The sequence below is a fragment of the Narcine bancroftii genome, chromosome 6, assembly GCF_036971445.1.
Source record: "Narcine bancroftii isolate sNarBan1 chromosome 6, sNarBan1.hap1, whole genome shotgun sequence".
Taxonomy (NCBI): domain Eukaryota; kingdom Metazoa; phylum Chordata; class Chondrichthyes; order Torpediniformes; family Narcinidae; genus Narcine; species Narcine bancroftii.
The window spans coordinates 10039166-10059072 of record NC_091474.1 but is presented as its reverse complement, the minus strand read 5'-3'; the positions used below and the strand labels follow the sequence as shown (position 1 = coordinate 10059072).

The 19907-nt window shown below is 35.5% G+C and overlaps 1 protein-coding gene across 8 annotated transcripts in view; it reads left to right on the top strand.

The window, feature by feature from the left end:
* myt1b (myelin transcription factor 1b) overlaps positions 1–19907 on the top strand; it is a 127778-nt gene that overhangs the window by 56029 nt on the left and 51842 nt on the right. For 4 of the 8 annotated variants that reach the window (XM_069883902.1, XM_069883907.1, XM_069883906.1 and 1 more), the window contains 6 exons: positions 11681–11787; positions 12160–12303; positions 15803–15857; positions 16849–16879; positions 18519–18581; positions 18961–19223. In XM_069883902.1, the coding sequence (XP_069740003.1) occupies positions 15803–15857; positions 16849–16879; positions 18519–18581; positions 18961–19223 (412 nt within the window). In that variant the 5' untranslated portion in view covers positions 11681–11787; positions 12160–12303. Of the gene's footprint in view, positions 1–7172; positions 7237–11680; positions 11788–12159; positions 12304–15015; positions 15071–15802; positions 15858–16848; positions 16880–18518; positions 18582–18960; positions 19224–19907 lie in introns of those variants that run through there. The other 4 variants (XM_069883903.1, XM_069883908.1, XM_069883905.1 and 1 more) reach the window with 4 other exon arrangements.

Genomic DNA, 19907 nt, shown 5'->3' with positions numbered 1-19907 from the left:
CTTTTAAAAATGGCATGATACAGCTGATCCACACCAGACATTGCTGATTGATTTCAGCCATAATGCATAACAAAAGAAGTGCAATGTATAATACTGCCTGGTTCTCAGAGATAAGAATTTAATAGAATTTTGGCAAAAGGAGATTGGCTTGCAGGAGCTTAATATATGCACAACCTGGTAAAGTGAGATAGAAAATGGCATTTGAATGCAAATCTCAAATGATCTTAATGAATGGCTGCTGTCCTTTGCCTCTAATAAGGTTTGAAGCCAACAAAGGAAGTAGCTTTGATAACCTAGGGCATCTGTCATATCCTGGGCTGCTTACAGTGTTTCGAATAGGAATCCTAGGACTCTACCACAACTATGGTGAGAGGAGGTAGGTTGGCAGTGATCTTTTAGTTTCAAATCATAATTCATAACAGGTAATCTTAATGTCTAAATATTAATCAGATTGGGGGTATTACCCACTGAGCATCGTATCCATCTTTAAAACTCTGCGCTTCAACAATATTTGAACTATAGTTCTGAGATATTTAAATTTTAAGGACCACCTATTAGATGGTATACAGTAAATTCATTTCTCCTCATAGAGTAAACAGATATATTGCAACCCCAAGGGTTTATGGGTAGTGTATTTACACAGAAAATGCATCAAGCCTTCTCTGCAATCTAACTAATGAGACTGGTCATTAAGTAAATGACACACAGCCTTTAGCAGGCTTATGCAACACACTGGAGTATCAAATATTTAATTCAACTACCACATGTCTCATGCTCCGTTGTGGTCTGCCGTGGCCCAGCCCCTGCTGTAGATTTCATTATTGCTTTCCGTGATGTCATTTCACCGAGGTGGACAATAGCTGTGGGGAAAAGGTAAGTCAATATTAATGTTCTCCTACTGACAAAGGAAGACAAAGCTTGTGTTCTTGGCCTCTGTTGAAGTCTGATGAATGTAACTGAAACTGCTTTCCCTGCCTTGTTAGGAGAAACAAATTGTTTGACTGGGACAGCTTAGAGAGAGCTTAATTTACAGCCACAAACAATATATTGTTGGATCTCTTCTATTCTTTAAGCTGTGTACGGCACAGCTGATCTGTTTGTCAATAGAAGGCACTTCACGTTGAATTTACATCACTGTAGTGATATCTCATGAACCTTCTCTTCTTTGACTAGTTCTGTTATCAACGGCGCTTGTGAATACTTTAATTTTGGGAACCATAATCAGCTCACACTAATTTCAGAAATGTCTTCTCAACAAAGTTGATCCGTGCCCTCCCAAGTTAAAAAAAAATGTGATGCTGCTTTGATATGTCAGCTGTTTTGGTTGAACTATCAGGCTCCTGATGGTACAGAAACTGCGTAGCACGGAGATAAGTTGCGTAGAGGCAGAATGAAAGGTGACTTTTTTATGCTCTTTCTGGAGAATACTTTTGAATTTGACAGACAAAGGTGTCACAATTAGACTTTTTTTTCTCTCCAAAGGAAGACAAGGGTACTTTTTGATTTCATTGATAATTTTTTTTCTCGTTTTTGTGTTCTCTGCCCCAATCCATGCTCTTAGTAAACTCATTCCATGTAATTTAGGCAGGAAAGTGAGGGCTACCCAAATAACGAATCATGAAAACATTCAGAGCTCTTGCAGAATGACTTCAAAAGACAAATTGCTTGGAACTTTTGCTTGGATATATAAAAAAGATTAATGTAATTATGTTAAAATTTAATTTAGCTGATACATGGTTCTCGCTTTACAACTTTGCAAAAAATAATATATCTCTTAATAAAATGTGTACCAATACAATTTTTACTTAACTATTGCTTCTTCGGCTCCTTTATCCACAAACTTTGAGTAAGGATTTATTCACTCTTGTAAGCCACATTCTTGTAAATATGTAATGCAAAATTACTAATTCTGTCAAAGAAAAATCATAATTGTAATATCCATGAATTTAACTATTTTGACATTTTTCTCTGAATGGTGTTTAAAAAATGTAATTTTATATGCACGAGTACTTTATTGCTTAATATAAATAGATTGGATATATTTAGCTATTTGGGTTTTTTTAGTTCAAAGCCATTTGCCAAAATGTTTACAATGCCGTTCAGGTAATTTGGTGGAAGTGTTCTCCAGGACTTGCTCTGCACAGATTTGTTTGCATGAATTGTGGGAAAGTGCTGATTTCTATCATTGATTACACAGTGACAGGAACAGGTGACTTGCTAGTAAAGACCTGGAAAATGCAATTAGCTGTGAGAAAGGAACAGCTGTTTGAAACAGCTTCTTGCCTTCCAGAGAGCATGGTCAATAACCGGTTAAAAAAAGGTACTTAACCTGAGAAACAAATCCTATCATTGAAGCAAAGAGGAACCCCATTATTCACTCTTAGTTGCCTGGTCATTTGTTCGACCAAAATCAAATAAATTGTTTTCTTAAATCAATGTTCTGAATTTGCTTTGAAAAATTGTAGGTCTTTTCTCATTGCATGTGCAGAAATCCTTCTTGAAATGGTCATTATAATAAAAGAGATGATTCATTGAAGGTAGAGTATTAGTCCTCCCAATGCTTCACTCTGCATACAGCTTTGAGAAAACAAATGTGCAGAGTTTTATCTTAGCTGCTCGAATATATTAAAGATGAGATCCTTCACTTCTGATCTGAAATATTAATTAAACTCCAACTGTATAATAAATTCAAGTACAGGATGAGACATAAAACATGTGTTGTACTGTATATCTCCTGCGAGCTATAAAGGGGCCATTTACATTTGCAAGAAAAGAATCACATGGTTTCTCTAAATGTAGTCAGCAGGAAGCCTTTGTTTAACCTCACTACACTTGTCACATTTCAAATTGAAATAATGCATAACATGAAAAGAGTCACAAAGGATTCATTTTTAAACATGTATGCAATTGGTTATTTTTAATATAATCAAATGATTTGAATGTTTATATTATCTAGTAAAAAGTTTATAATTACAATAACTTCAAAATGCTGAACGTGATAACTTTGATATGCATGTAAGTGCATATACCCTGTGCAAGGGTAAATGTGACAACCTAGTGAAATATTCCTATTATGCATTATGAAAAGTTTCAGTTTTATAGATGTTGTACATACAAAAGGATTATACGTTAAAGCTGATCAAAGTGAGCAAATTAAAACAATTTCATTACTGTTGTTCTATTTAGCTGAGCAATACCAACAACCAATTGAAGCAGACTTAAGTCTTGGCATTGGGTTCATTGTTTCAATTTAATATTGCATATGTTATACTTAGTGCTAGTGCTTTTTAAGTAAAATCAAATTGTACTGTTCATTTTTATGGAAAGGGTTTTGTAGACAATCACAGGTTTTGAGAAACTTATTTCCAAAATTCCAAAAAAAAAACAGAAACTACCGTATTTGATGACATATAAGATCCACTTTATTTCCCCAAAAATAGCTCAAAAAAATTCCCCAGGTCTTGTATGCAAAGTTAAAGTTATGATGGTAATGGTGAGTAACGCCGACAGTGATTTTTGTGGCATAGCTCACCAGCATCAGCACCATCTATCGTTGGGGGCTGGTTGCACACTGTTGGGGGGGGGGGGGAGTGGAACAGTAGGATCAGTGTGGGGGCTGGTGATGGGCTGTTGGGAGACTCTCCCAGCAGTCTGCTGTCGGTCCCCACACTGGTCCCGGTGGCCCACTCCCCCCCCCACAACAACCATCAACCAGTCCCCACACTGATCCCACCAGCCCGCTCAGGAGACCAGCATGGGGACTGACTGCGGGATTCCAGGAGAGAGTAGGGCAGCAGGACCAGCACGGGGATTGATAATGGAAGTTTATCTTTATAAAATGTTTTCTGCTATCGTGAAGCTACTTTTGTTTTCTCTTGTAAATTACAGCAGCATTATTTAAAAAGAATTCCTGTTGTCCTAGTTGCATGTTTTGCCCAAGGTTTTTTCTGCTATAAATACACTAAAAAAAATTCTTAATATTCCCTACTGAAATGGGGGGGGGGGGGGTCTTATATGCCCATGGGACTTAAATGCCATTAAATACGGTAATTGTTTCCAAATTATTTCATTGTTAACTAAAATATGCCAAATTGTCAGCACTAAATTTCTGATTGCAGCTGCTAACAATGTAAAGCACGGGTGTAAGGAGCTTAATAGTAGTGATACAATTTAAAAGAAAACTAGTCTTAAAAAAAATGTATCATGTACTTCACCCATTTCTAATCTCCAGAAAACAATCTTGAAGCAAGAAAGCTTATACTGTGCTATGTGTTTCCTTGTACAGTATTTAAACTTTGACAGAGACAGTAGTATAATGCAGTTTTACTTGGAGCATAAAACCAGGTAACAGCTGCTTCAGCTCAGTTCAGTAGGCTGAATTCTGTATTTTAATTTAAAAAATTTAGACATACAGCATAGTAAAATAGGCTCTTCCGGACCATGAGCCCTTATCTCTCAATTACACCCAATTAACCTACAAACCTCCATACATTTTGAAGGGTGGTGAGAAATCAGAGCCCCTGGAGAAAACCCACACAGACACAGGGAGAACATATAGACACCTTACAGACGGCGCCGGATTATTAAGTCCCTACAATGCAGATTGGTATATGTCAAAACTGTGAAAGACATTGGGAGGACAGTTTACAAAGATGTATCCATTTTCATAGTGATAACACGAAAGAACATAAGATGATTATTAATGTTGTTAAGCCTTCCTAACTATTGGTGAAGAAATTTTAAAGTATCCAAATGCAGGTACTAGATAGTTGTAACAGTGAGCTATTAACAATTGTTTCAGTTGAGGGACTGCCTACTGCAAATTTCAGGCATAATTTAAAGGAAGTTACATTATTTCTGCTGGGAAAATGTGCTGCATGGACCAGTGCAGAGAAAGGCCAGTGGCTGGAGGATGAGGATTGAAGTCTGGGGTTAGGTTTCCAAGGAAGTAAGTTCTTGTGAAAGTTGTTCAGAAATGATCAGAGACTGGAAGGGAAATTTCCACCCGTGATCAAAGCCAGGTACCAGGGCCTCGGAAGCAAAAGTTGGGTCTGCGCAGCAGGAAATGTTCACTTCTGATCAGAGACTGCAGACGACATCTAAGAGGATATCTTTCATGAGAATTGGGGCTTGGCATTTGGCTTGCCAATGAGTGGCGAGAGCTGGAAATCTGATCTATCAACACAGGCCTCTAAGGACTGCTGGGTTAGGAGAAGGGAATGGTTGCTGAAAGGACATCATGAGTGGAAGGGTGGGATATTTTAGAGTTTCACTGGAAAGATGAACCCATAGGGGTTCAGAACATTATCATAGGATAAAGGCCTCTAGAAAAATGGATAGTTAGAAGTGGTGAGGTCATGACTTGCTTGATAAAGAGCAAAATCAGGAATAGTCATGGCTATGTTATGGATGGAGAGCAGGAGATTCAAATGCAAGTCAGATACTTACTTTTCATGTGTCCTTGTCCAGTGCTACAATACTGAAATTGATCAATGATGAATGCTGTGGCAACAACTTAGTTTTGGTTCCCACAAAAGGATTGGTCACATAGGGAAGTGACTGGTTGAATTTCTAGAACAGCATGAAAAGATTTGGAAGTAGTTATTACTGTGATTCACTCTGGAAAATACCAATTTTCAAGTGCATATCCCTGAAAAATAAACAGCATGGTGCTTTCAAATTTCTATGCATAAATTACAACTCAAATGCAATGAAAATGCACCATCCTATCCATTTTAAGCTTACTACCTAACATGGATACAGACCAAAAGCACTTTTGTTTTTGGCACAAGTTCTATAAACACGTGCCTTATCCTTTACCACAAGTACTTGATCCTAATAATAAACCAGGAAATAAATTATATTACTAAGGATAATAATTGAATGATATGGAGTAGTTGTTAATGTGAAAGCTCAAAATTAAAAAGCCAAAGTTCGTTGAATTTTTGTTCGAGTGTACATCTGTGCAGGAGGTAAGTTGTCAGCTGTGCCCTATTCCTTCCACTTGTTTTCTGGGAAAAGTAACAGATGGGGTTGCAGTCAAGTCTGCTGCTCCACCCAGGAAATTAACCATATGCGGTTAATAAATACTGATTTCTGGATAGGAGTTTTACCATGGAAAGGAAAGTGAATAAAGTTTGAGGGTGTTTTCACATGGGAAAGTAAGAACAGAAAAAGAAATATCTGATTATTTATTGACACAACACAGTCCACTAAACCAGTGGACACCCATACTTCCATCAAACTAGCTAATGGGGAAATGTCATATGTTTATGCTGACAAATCCAGCTGCACAACTGATAACTTATGACAAGTACGAGGATAGACAATTCTAGACATTAAATTTATTTCATATAAATGAGAAATGGTAATTGTAATGGCTTAAGAAAATGGAGATGTCTACAATTTTGTTGCTTAAAGCTGAAATGCTGTTTTATGTTTTTATCCAAAAAAAATAAATTAAACCATACTAATAAAATTGAGTATTATGCCTGGAACTTGTGTAATCCCTCATAAATAAATTGAACAATTGTAGGTCAGTATAAATTAATGGAGATATATTATAAATCTATAAAATAAAAAGGATGTGGTTGTAAAAATTGCAAATGATAAAGAATGGCAGAAAATTTAAAAAATGAAATTTAATGGCTTGATGGCATTTATTTCTGAGTATTAGCAAAGAATGCGGTTGATAAAAGTATGCAAAAGTGGAAAAAATATTCATTATTTTCTGCTTTGATACTCCATTAAGTTCTTCAGTTACTGTTAGCCTATCAAGTTGCACTTTTTCCACTGTGAAGGATACTTTTTGAAATACAAAATTAGAAACTGTTCTGAAGTTCCATTATAAAGAAACTATGTTTTTGTTCAGACAAGCATTAATGTCGATCTTGGCTGAGACTTGAATGTGTAGTATGTAAATAGGAGTACAGTACATTGTTTCAACTAGTGCCAAGTTTAACTATCTCAATCAAAAATATCTTTTATAAATAAGGTCGTTTTCTTTTTCTTTGCAATTTTCCCACTATTTTTTCATCCAATAATGAACCCCTTTTCTATGTGTAATTTATTTCCCTTATTTGTCATTGAAAAGAAATAGACACGCTGTTATGAGATTGTGTGATTTGAAATGGATAAAACATTGTTACTGATATCTGAACTATGTACTTCAGGATTACATCAATGGTGGGACTGGATTTTTGTTACTCTTCAACATTGGATCCTGTAAAATAAGTGGTAAACACAATTTTAAAAATTTATTTCTGGTCATTATTTCAGAAATAGCTTTATAAATAATGATTTTTTTATTCTGATTATATGAAACCACTGTAATTAAGTTGTCTGTCTACCACAGGAAGTGATTTAAAATATTCTCTTGTGCATGTGCAAATACCAGGGAGACAAGAAAGTTTAAGGTATTTTTCTTTTATCTAAAAAATCTGTTGATGCTTTTTAATCAACTTGGCTCATTAAGAACACAGAGAGAAAAAAAGACCGTTCGGACTATGGTAATGGTGCGGAACATTTTGATTAGATAGGTATGTTGTGTATAAGGCCCACCAAAGCAATTCTTTTGAATATTAAATGAGTGTTTTGGTATCCACTTCTAAAATCCCTCCTCCTTTACCTTCCTTTCCATCTTTAGAATCCTCCATAAGATCTGAATCTTTGACCAAGCTTCTAGTCAGTTGTATGTCACAACTTCATTTTCCATTTGATACCACTCCTGTAAGGCACCTCGAGAATAAAAGGTGATACGTAAATGGAAGTTGCTGTTGAGTTTACTCTGACCCATATGAAGTTTCAGGGTTAAACAAAACTCTTATTTGAGATAAAGGAAGAATCTAACTTTTGGAGTCACTGACTACCTTAGGATGGAGTTTTTTGGTGAAGTTCCTTGGCAACATGAGGACCTTGGTAAACCATATTGCAACCATGTTCAACCCTAGGGGCCACAGTACATTTAAGTAAAAGCCTTGTTTTCTTTTCACCTCATGCAACATAATCAGTAGGAGAGAAGTAAAATCAGAGAAGAGGATTCATAAACTTTGAGCAGAATTCTGTGCGTGGGGGAGTTGGTGGGGGGGGGGGATATAGCCAAAAAATGGTTGAGAATGGCTGCCATATGGCATAGAGCCTTGAACGTGGTCATTAAGCTGTCTGTCACCCACATTTTTTCACGGATTATTAGTGAAAACTGAGACTGAGGATAGCAACTGGAGGAAGCTTGGCTTCCATACAAATGATTAGATTATGGAAAAAGGAACAATTATTCTCTAGCTGGTAAAGTTCAGTAAGAATTTACTTTTTAATGATGTGGTGTTATGTCAGATTCAACCTATTTTTATCCAAATTATCCTTCAATGTCCTTTCAGAAAAGTTTGTCTGTACTACTTCATTGCTTGATTTTAGCCTGTTAAATTGATTGATCTTAAAACTTTCATGCATTGAAATATTCTTGATTCCGATTTGAAAGTTTGCCCTTCTGTATGAAAGCTGTTTATTTCATTACAGACAATTGGAAAATCCTCAACCTCTTGTAATTCTAAGTCTTGATATGATTTACAATTTACGTATGTTAGCGATATATGGGGCATCTTATTTAGTTTATGTAACTGTCCGTACTACTTATTGAATTGTACCCTTTTTGATTGTATATATTTACATTGAAGGATTTGGTAACCTCGAAAAGAATAATGGGATTGAGCAGAGTCAGTATGGATTTGTGAAAGAGAGATCATGTTTGACTAATCTACTGGAGTTCTCTGGGATTTTGACTATTAAATAGATTTGGGAGTCACCATTTGGTATGGTGTATTTAGATTTTGAAAAGCCTTTTGATAAAACTCTTCACAGGAGGTGGTTTCAGCACATGGAATTAGTGATAATATTCTGGCATGGATTGAACATTGGTTAACAGAGACAAAGCATAGAATGAAAATAAATGGGTCTTTCTCAGTTTGGAAGCTGTAACTAGTAGCTTAATGCAAGGATCAGTGCTTAGGCCTCAGCTACTCATCATTTATATCAATAATTCATTTAAAGGAACCAAACAACATATGCCCAAGTTTACTTATGATACTAAACCAGGAGAAATTAAGAATAGGAAAAAGTATGCAGACAACCTTCAAGGTGATATGAACTAACTGAATGGCGAGAACTAGGGGTACTTGTCCATCAGTCTCTGAAGGCGAGCATGCAGGTACAGCAGGTGGTTAAAAAGGCAAATGGTATGTTGGCCTTCATATCAAGAGGGTATGAGTCTAGGAACAAGGATACCTAACTGCAGCTGTACAGGGCCTTGGTGAGACCCCACCTGGAGTATTGTGTGCAGTTTTGGTCACCTTATCGAAGGAAGGATGTTCTTGCAATGGAGGGAGTGCAGAAGCGATTCACCAGGCTGAGACCTGGAATGGCAGGAATGACTTAGGAGGAAAGATTGCGCAAATTGGGATTGTACTCCCTGGAGTTTAGAAGATTGAGAGGGGATCTCACAGAGACCTATAAAATTCTGGCAGGACTGGACAGAATGGATGCAGATGGGATGTTTCCAAGGATGGGAAAATCCAGAACCCGGGGCCATGGTTTGAGGATAATAGGCAAACCATTTAGGACCGAGATGAGGAGGAATTTCTTGACCCAGAGGGTGGTGAATCTGTGGAATTCATTGCCACAGAGGGCAGTAGAGGCAGGTTCATTAAATATATTTAAGAGGGAATTAGATCTATTTCTTCAGTATAAGGGTATTAAAGGTTACGGAGAGAAGGCGGGGACGGGGTACTGAACTTTAAGATCAGCCATGATCTCGTTGAATGGCGGAGCAGGCTCGAAGGGTCGAATGACCTACTCCTGCTCCTATCTTCTATGTTTCTATGTTTAACATTGAATACAATGTGATAAAATATTTGATATTCCTCCTTTGTACACCAAACAGAATAATTGAGTATATTTTAGATGGTGACCGATTGAGAAATGTTAATATCCTAAGTGACCTAGTGTGCATGCAAGAGCAGCGAGCAATGGGGAGGCCTTTTTATGAGTGGTGTGTGCCCTCGTTGGTCGTGGTTGACCATGGTTTCTGCACCTTTGGTAGGAACTGGAGTGGCCTCTTCAGGGCAAGCCAGGTCAGAGTTAATATGGAGATCCATCTATTGCCCAAGCAGTGGGACCCTGCTCTCCATGCTAATAACAGGTCAAAAGGAACAACAAAAGTCAATACATTTTGGTGCTAGCAGTGTCGCAAGAGTTGCCATTCCGGTGTTGGGTACAGCAGTCAGCTGCCTTCGGGACTCCAACTCCGGAATTTTTATTGGGGTTTACTCCCAAAGCCTTTCCCATGAGCAGCAGAGATTAGAAATCAGAGTTTTCCCTCTCCAAGATGTTACCATCTGCCCAGAGCAACTGGTTTCAAGGTGCAAGTGGCCCATCTTTGCCCCTTCTCCTGTCAGTGAAAACAGCTCTGTTGAGCATAAGAACTATGCCACATGTGATGGCCAGGAGTTGGTCTTGGTTGTCAGAGGCACACCATGAAGAGCATTTGTGTAGCAATGGGAGCTCATCCCCATTACCACCTTTCGGCTATGCCATCCTTTACTATAAGTGGTAGGGGTGCAGAAAAAAGGTAAATTTGCCCAATGTGATTGCTTCTCTGGGAGTGAGACTGGCCCAATGGGCACAGCGACTTCATCTGTGTTGTTATAAATATAAGATGTCTATTGCAATTATGAAAGGCATTGGTGAAACATCACCTGAACAATTGTGAATGGTTTTGCTCTCCTTAACTAAATGGGATACCATTGCCACAGAAAGAGGACATTGAAAATTCGTCAGACTGGTTCTTGGAATGTTATGCTTGACATAATGAGGAAGCATTGAGTCAAATAGGCCTATGTTTGCGACGGTTGTACAAGATCGGCTGTGATGCCATTTAATTTTTGAGGCAGGCCAAAGGAAGGGAGATTCTTCCCTGGATGAGAAATCAAAATCCAAGGAGTAGAGTCTTAGAATGAAGGGAAAACCATGTGGGTCATTTCGTCATTCATATCAAGAAGTTGCTGGAGGCACTCGGAAATTCTCTGGAAGGAACATAATTTTTTTTGCCCACAGATGCTTCCTGAAACTTTTTTTCAGATTTCTAGCCGTTCTTGAGCTTGATAAATGGTAGGGCAAGCTCAAATGGTTAGATCACCTACTTCCTTTTCTAATTCTTATATCTTTGTATCTGGGGAAAACATGAAACTCTTCAGTTCATTTGTTTTTGTTCAATAGCTTGAAAAATAATTGCATTGCTTGTTGGAAGGTAGAATAGAAAATATGGGGTGTAGAATTTAGTTGCGCAACATTCAAATGATGTGAATAAGTTAATAGTAAATGTTATTGCTTGATATAGATTTAAAATGCTATTTCAATCATTTGTACAATGAGCTGGAAGATTAATTAAAAAGAGATGAGTGATCTCATTAATATTATGCAGGATTCGTAGGGTAGCAGCTGTGCCACTGATGGCCAAATAGCTAGTTTGCATGTTAGTCACCATACACTAGGCATTTTTCTCTTATGAAGCTTGGCAAATTTTCAGAATGTGTTCAAATTGACTATAAATTGTCTTTTGAGTAGTCACAGAATGCTTCTTATTTATATATATGAAAAAATAATAATCTTGTTTTATCTTAAATTACAGAAAATGAATTTAGAGGTGAGCTGTTGAATCAGACTTGGACTCGCGGCAGTACTGAGAAGCACAGTACTTGTGAAAAACCCAGTAGCCTGCACTGCAAACACATCAAGGTGACAAAAGGCTTCCCTCTATATCAAGGATGTATATTTGTTGAAGTAAAATTAGTAAGGGAATTTTGCTGTGGTCCTGGTTGTAGCTAATGCAAATTGACTTCTAAATACTATAAATTTGATCAAATACAATATATGTTGCTTGTAATATGCTTAAATATCTGCTTTGCACATGTATTAGAGTTGTGTTCAGGACAGCAACCTGATTATATGGCAATATTGGGAATGGAGGGATTTTTTGTGTTGCCTTTAATAGTTTCAGAGTAAATGGCAACAATAGTACAAAATATAACATTTAAGATCCTATTCTCTTACTTTATTTAATGTGTCATTTCCCATGTTCACTTGCTAATTTGATCTTTACTTTTTCAGCCAATCTTAGAAGGAATTGATTATTGTTAAATTTACAAAGTTGATATGCAAGGCAACTTGAAAGGAATGGTGCATCATTTTAAAAAAAATCTCTTCTGGCAATATATTGGAACTTTTAAAGCATAGTGTGCTTGCAGTCTCAAAGTAAGTGTGTGTGGTGTGTGCGTGCGTGTGCATGCGTGTGATGTGTGTGCGTGCGTGTGGTGTGTGTGTGCGTGTGCGTGTGGTGTGTGTGTATTTATGATTTAGAGTGATTTAATATAAATCATTTATTTGAAACTAAATATTCTCGGTGTCTTTCTGGTAAAATCAGGCCGTATGTTCCCTATTATTTGTTCTTGGCATACCCACCTAAATTTAAATCTTTTGTGTTACACATTCAAATTTTACGTGACATCTGTTTTAATAATTTATTTGCTGAAAACAGCAATTGCAAATTCATAGTATATATAATTTGCATTGCTGCCAAATTCCATATGTATGTGAATAAAATGTGTAAAATGTAATTTAACTGAACGTAGGGCACTATATAATGAAAAATAATGTCTATTGTGAAAAAACCCTCTGAGATCATCAAAATGCTGAAGTGCTGTATTTTGAAAGCTTAACCCACACCTGCTCCACTGCAGTCAGTGCAATGGGAATTTACACTAAAAATAGAAATTAATTGCATTTCTGTTATTGCTGATGTAATAACACAGCATGACACTTCTTTGGTCTTAATATTAAATATGAACTAATCTTAATTATATCTGAGTTACTTAGAACAACAATGTTACCATTAAAATGTTTGATATTTCAAAACTTATAAGTTCTTCTGTTCAGATGTCAGTTCTGGAATTTCCTCACTAAATTCCTCTACTTTATCTCTCTTTCCTTTAACCCTCTTTAAAATCCATTTATTTGACTTCACTGTTACAAGATCTCTTTTATTGGCATACATTTATTTTGATGAACTACAATAAAACTCCTTCAGTTTTTTTTACATCAAAAATGTTGTAGAAGTGCAAATTGCAATTGTCATTTATATGCATCAAATTACTCATTCTGCTATTTTAACTAATAGATTAACATAAAAAGGTTAGTACGTCCATTAAATTGATGATTGTATTGGAGCATCTTAAGGATTTATTCTATAATTATGATAAAATATGAGAATTTTCTCAGCAGTTTCTTTTTCAATATTTATTAGATTTTTACAGAAATAGTACATAAATCAAAGCTAATATATAAAAAGAATATAGAGAAATAAACTGTTATATAAGAAAAATAAAACTAATGAATATAAACTCAATATCATAACAAACAGAAAATAAAGTAGTAAACTCTGAAACAATTATAACATATGGCTAACTGAAAAAGATTTTTTAAAAAGTAAATATTATACTATACTACAAATTCTACCCCTTCCCTTCTGAAGTTATCTGGTAAGCACATATAATTTCACTACCATTAAAAGAAACCACAAACTCACAAAACAAGCTCCAAGTGATCTTATAAATTACAAAAATAATTAATAAGAGGACCCTGTAAACTTATAAAATTTAAATCCATTCATTACAATAGAAGAACATCTGATTTTTTTTCCCAAAGTTAGGCATGCCATCATATCAGATAGCCATTGAATATGAGTAGGAGGGACAGTTTCTTTCCATCTTATCAGTATTGAAGGTCTAGCAATAAGGGAGGCAAAAGAGACTACATGGGATTGAGACAGAGTTAAATTCAAATTTGTTGATTTAGCTGATCCAAAAAGGGAAATTATAGGATCAGATTCATATTGAGAACTAAAGATAAGGTATGAAAAATATCTTCCTAAAAAAAAATGGAAAGAAAGGAACAAGACCAAAACATATGCAACAAAGTACCTTCTTCAGTCTTACACCTGTCACATTTTGAGGAAATGTTAGAATAAAATTTAGTCAATTGAACTTTAGAAAAGTAAGCTTGATGTACTACCTTAAATTGTAAAAGCCAATGTCAGGCACACAAAGAAGATGATTTACTAATTTTAATATAGAATCTCATGTAGAATCCGAAAATGAAAGTTGAAGATCTTGCTCCCATAATTTTTTAATCTTATCTAGGGAATTATCCCTGGATTTAATAATAAATCATATTTAGCTGATATCAGCTTTTTTTTAATTTGGTTTGAAATTGTAGATCATCTCTATTGTACATAACAAGGTCTTGAGGAAGTAGCAACACAACAGAGTTCAAAAAACTCCTCCTAATTTGTAGGTATCTAAAGAAATTATGTTTGGATAGTTTAAATTTAAGAGATAGTGTTCAAATGAAGCTAAATTATTATCAATGAATAATTTGGGAAAAGATTGGATACCCAGCTTAAACCATTCACAAAAAGCAGAATCTTGCACAAAAGGTGGGAAAAAAAATTAAGTAATTGAGAATTAAGGCTAGCAAATAAAAATCTATGATATCCAAAAATATTTTTAAATTGAAACCAAATTCTCCAAGTATGCTTAACAACAAAATTTATCGGTTAATTTGGAAGCAGGAAAAGGTAATGGCGCTCCAAGTATTGAAATAAGAGAAAATTTTTTAGTAGAGTTAATTTCTAAATTAATCCAGTTTGAAGCATCCATTCTATCCTTATAATGAATCCAAAAAAATGATCCACCTAATATTAGCTGCCCAATAGTGAAATCTAAAATTGGGGAATGCCAAACTACCTTTCTTTTTAAGGTTTTGAAGGAAAACTTTACTCAGACAAGAGCGCTTATGAAGAAATAATTGAGTCAAGTGAATCAAAACAAGTTTTGGGAACAGTTTGAAAAATATATAAAAAGTTGGGTAAAATATTAATCTTAATAACATTTTAACCCATCCAATTAGGGACATCAAGAGAGAAGACCATTGAGCTAAAGACTTCTTAACATAGTTCATTAAAGTAAGAAAATTCTCTTTAAACAAATTATTATAATTTTTAGTAATAGTAACATCAAGGTAATTAAATTGATTTTCAGTTATTTTAAAAGGAAGGGCGGCATCTCGAGAGCCAGAAGAGTTCAATACAAACAACTCGGTTTTCTGAAGATTTAGTTTATAACCTGAAAATTTATCAAATTGGTGGAGGACTGACAGAATAGATGGAATCAAACGATCAGGGTCTGAAATATACCACAAAAGATCATCCACATGAATATTCCCACCTCTTAAGATTCCACATATGTAATTAGGTTGCTGAAAGGCCACAACTAATGGTTATAATGCCAAATTAAATATTGACAGGCTTAGAGAACAACCTTGTCAAGTTCCATGGGTAAAGATTAAAGGGTTTGGATTTTAAAGAGTTGGTAAAGATTGATGCAACAGGAGATAAATATATCAATTTAATCCAATTGATAAATTTAGGACCAAAATTAAAATTCTCTAGTACTTTAAATAAATAGACCCATTCTACCTTATCAAAAGCATTTTTTTCAGCATCTAATGAGATAACAGAAGATGAGACAGGAGGAGAGAAAAGAATATTTTCTCAGTTGTTTCTTCAAACATTACCATGTCTATAGAGAGAGAGAGAGAGAGAGAGAGAGAGAGAGAGAGAGAGAGAGCACAATTTGAACATGTTTTGGGGAAGAGTAAATGTACAGTCCATTTACTAAATATATTGGTATTGCAGATGAACCAAGATGTTGATGAAAAGAGACTGCGAACTCGCTCAAAGGGTATCAGAAGTATGTGTAACTATCTTTTATTTCCTTTTATTTTTGTACTCATTGATTGTGAACCAAGTTCATTTGCAATAATTTTGTTGCTAATTTTATTATGGCCAGATCATAAAACAAAATTATTTGATTTTAATTGGTGCAACTGCACTTATAAAGCTTTAAGTGGTCTATGTACTGATTTTCACCATGCTTTTAATGAAATATCCAATAATTCTGTGTTACTCTTCTGTTTGAGATAGAACATAAAACAGTACAGCACCAAAGAGGCTCATTGCTCCACATGTCTATGCCAAGCATGATGTCCAAATCAAACTAAAACTCTGGATCTTGCCCTTGATATATCTCCATCCCCTCCATATTGATGTATCTATTTAGATGCTTCTTTTATGTAACTATTGTATCTACTTCCACCACTACCCCTGGCAGCCCATTCCCAGTACCTATCACTCGGTGTGTAAAATATTTGTCCTGCACATCTCCCTTAAATATCTTAAATGCACGTCTTCTCATGTGTGACACCTTTACCTCAAGAAATGATTCTGACTATCAATGTCTACTCTATCAATGCCTCATGATTTTATAAATCTCTATAGTTCTTCCCTTGCCCTGGATTGTCCAACCTCCAATCCAGTAATACCCTGGTAAACCTCCTGCATCCTTTCCAAAGCCTCCTGCAACATGACTTCCTTACTTTTATACTCAGTGTCCCACCCAATGAAGCCAAGCATACTACATGCCTTCTTTAGCATTCTATCTAACTGTGTGGCCATTTTCAATGAGCTATCGACTGGACCCCCAGGTCCCTCTGCATATCAATCCTTTTAAAAACCTTACCATTGACTGCATACATTCCCTTTGCAGTGGAAATGCAAAAATCTTATGTCACAATTAAATATAAATGTTCATTATATTGGCAATAACTTAAGTAATAATTCATTAGCTCAGAAGACTGTTAAAGTTATGGTTACTCATTCTTCTTTTTCATCAAATTGTGCAGTATCTGTGGAGCCTATGGGACAGGATGTAAGGTATGAAGTTCTTATCAGAATTTAAATGCTTCCTATTGGATGTAAGTTTACAGTAAGGACATTCAAATGAGAGGCAGGGAATATAGGGTGGGCAGCTGTGGAAGGATGCCATAAATATTTTACTTATTCAGCAGGCCATTGACTCCAGAAAGGCTTCATCATTTCATGAATGCCCAATGATGGGTGCCTCCAGGAAAACAGGGACCAATCCATGCATGGGAAATGACTTTGTGGCTGGGTCACAAGGATAACTGGTGACATGATGTGAAATGACTTGGAAAAGCTGAAAAAATAGCATTAGTCAATTGAATTTCTGGACACTAAGATTGTCTTTGATTAAGAACAGAGAACTCTTTGAGCAAATCTATCAAGCAGAGCTAACACAATCTGACAGCCTTGTCCCACAATCCTCCCAGTTCACAGGAATAATGTAGAATCCAGCTGCAATAGACTTCTCTACCTTCCCTCAGTACCCATCATTCTATTAGTCCCCATTAAAATAGTTCCATTGTATTTTTCCCATTCCAGAGACTAATATGCTGTTGGCTGAGTTGTCATCTGGGCTACAAGTATTGGATATGGCAGATCCTGTGAGTTACACTGGGTGCATTTTAATGTAATCAGACTTGGCCTTCAAGATGGATTGGGTCATTTGAAAGAACTGTCCCAAGGAGAGTAGGCCAGTTAATTAAAACCAATCCCTATCATTATTGAGAAGGAGACACATGAAACATTAAAAATCCAGATTCCCTGATAATATTTTTTAAAAGATTTATGTCCAATGTGATTTTAAATCAGACTAAATCAGCTTGTTAGAATCATTTGCAGAAAGGTCAAGCAACAATTTGGGAGATAGAGTAATTTAACATCAAGGGGAGAAAGGCACAGCAGAGTCTCTGTAATCTGAAAAGTGCTATGTAAGTGCTTTAAAAAAATGTACAGACATTATTCCAGCTTTAAAATGTAATCAGTAGACTTTGAACTGTAGGCTTTGAAAAGTATAATTTTATCAATCAAATGAAGCAATATATTGCAGTCAAACTGTAAAAATGTTTCCCAACATTGCAATGCCTATTAACCAATACCTATTAAGTGACTATTAACTAAGCACTAATTCAAAACTGTAGGTTTACTGGGAATGAAATAGTAGCAAATTTGATGTTCAGCATTAGGTTTCTAAGAAGGAGAAAGTACAAATTAAAAATTGATATTTTAAACTCTCTTTGCTGAATACACTATGTTATTATCTTTTGCATTTATTTCTCAATTATGTTTATTTCTTGTTCAAAAGAGAATGAATTTTCACCATCCATAATTTTCATTTAAAAATTCATTGGCCATAGCAAGAGGATAATATGAAATGCAAATCCATTTTATGACAAATTTACACTTGTATTAAAATGGTCTTAGAATCCTGAACAAATATTTGTACAATATTGTACCATGACATAATTTTAAAGTTTATACAATTATCAAGATGTTAAATTCTGTCTTTATTCTTGTATACCTTTTACCTAAAATTATTTTATGAAGCACCTCCACCCCTAAGTTCAGTAATTAAAGTGAAAAAAATTAGCAAAGCACTGTTTTGTGTTTTATTGCGTAAAACTTTTAATATCTTGATAATTTTATTGTCCAGCTGCCCAACTCCAGGATGCAATGGCTCAGGTCATGCCAGTGGAAAATATGCACGGCACAGAAGGTAAACCTCCCAGTTTTCTGAACTTAAAAATAAAGTTATTGAAATTACACCTTCATTATTAATTATTTTTGTTCACCAAACAAAAGCGGATCTTCATAAGTAGGTCACAATTCAGCTTTTTTTGGTAGGTAGGTAGACTATGGGTGCTAAATATCTCAGCTATGTTCCTAGTATGTTCTAAATTAAACGTCATCTTTATACAAATAGAAAAATAATGAATATTTGCACAGTTTACCTGGTTGTGTAATTTCAAGGTATAGCAACAACTTACAGATACTTCAAAAGTTGTAAAGCATGTTTAAATAAATGGGTGTACTTATTCAAAGTTTTATGTTGTAATGGTTTTCAAATAATGGTCAAGTTCTCTTTTTATTAAAAGTTCACAAGGCTGCCCTTTGGCCAAGAAGAGGAAAATACAGGACACTGATTCTGATCAGCCTCTAACTAAAAGGAAATCCCATCCTTTGAAACTTGCCCTGGATGAAGGTTATAATGGAGATAGTGACGGTGTAGATGATTTAGAGATAAGAGAGGAGTCAATTGTGGATGACTCAGAAGAAGCACTTGAAGTTGAAGAGGAAATAGAAGATGAGGAAGAAGAAAAAATTATGGATGAAATTGAAAGAGCCGAATTAGTACCAGGTGTAGTAAAAATGAACAATTCTTTTGAAATATTGCACTTGGTTTTTGAATGGAGAGGATAATAAAAGAAACAGACCTCTGTTCAATTTGATGAATGCCATGAAACCTAGTAATATATTTAACTCTTTGATATTAATCTATTTTGCTACAGCTACAAATCAGCTTTGCTGGATTCTCCTGAATTGGAGCCAATATTTCACAGCCAGCCACAACTACTTGAAATTTTCTAGCTAACCACCCCCCCCCCCTCTTCCTGTGTAATAATTGAACAAAAACCATAAAAGGGCTGGCAAAACTGAACAGAATTAATTTTGCATAATGCTAAATAATCCATACACTTGGTCCTAGACAGCCCTTGATCGATGCTGCAGATTTTTCAGAATAACTGTTTTGATTGCATATTACATCTGTAAAATGATTATTAATTTTTACTGCTAAATTGTAAAGGAAATCTTTTGAAGTCACCAAGTTCTGCCAATTTCAATTAAGAAATACATTGTAGGCTCTCTGTTCTTGGATTTGTCTACCATATCTGCCGGCATATAAGACGACTCTGTATAAGATGACCCCCTGAATTTCCACCTAAAATGTAGGTTTTGAGCTGTACTCACTGTATAAGACTACCCTGTCTTACTGCCCCAATAGTCCTTTACCAACCATCCCACTGACCTACTTCTGAAGACC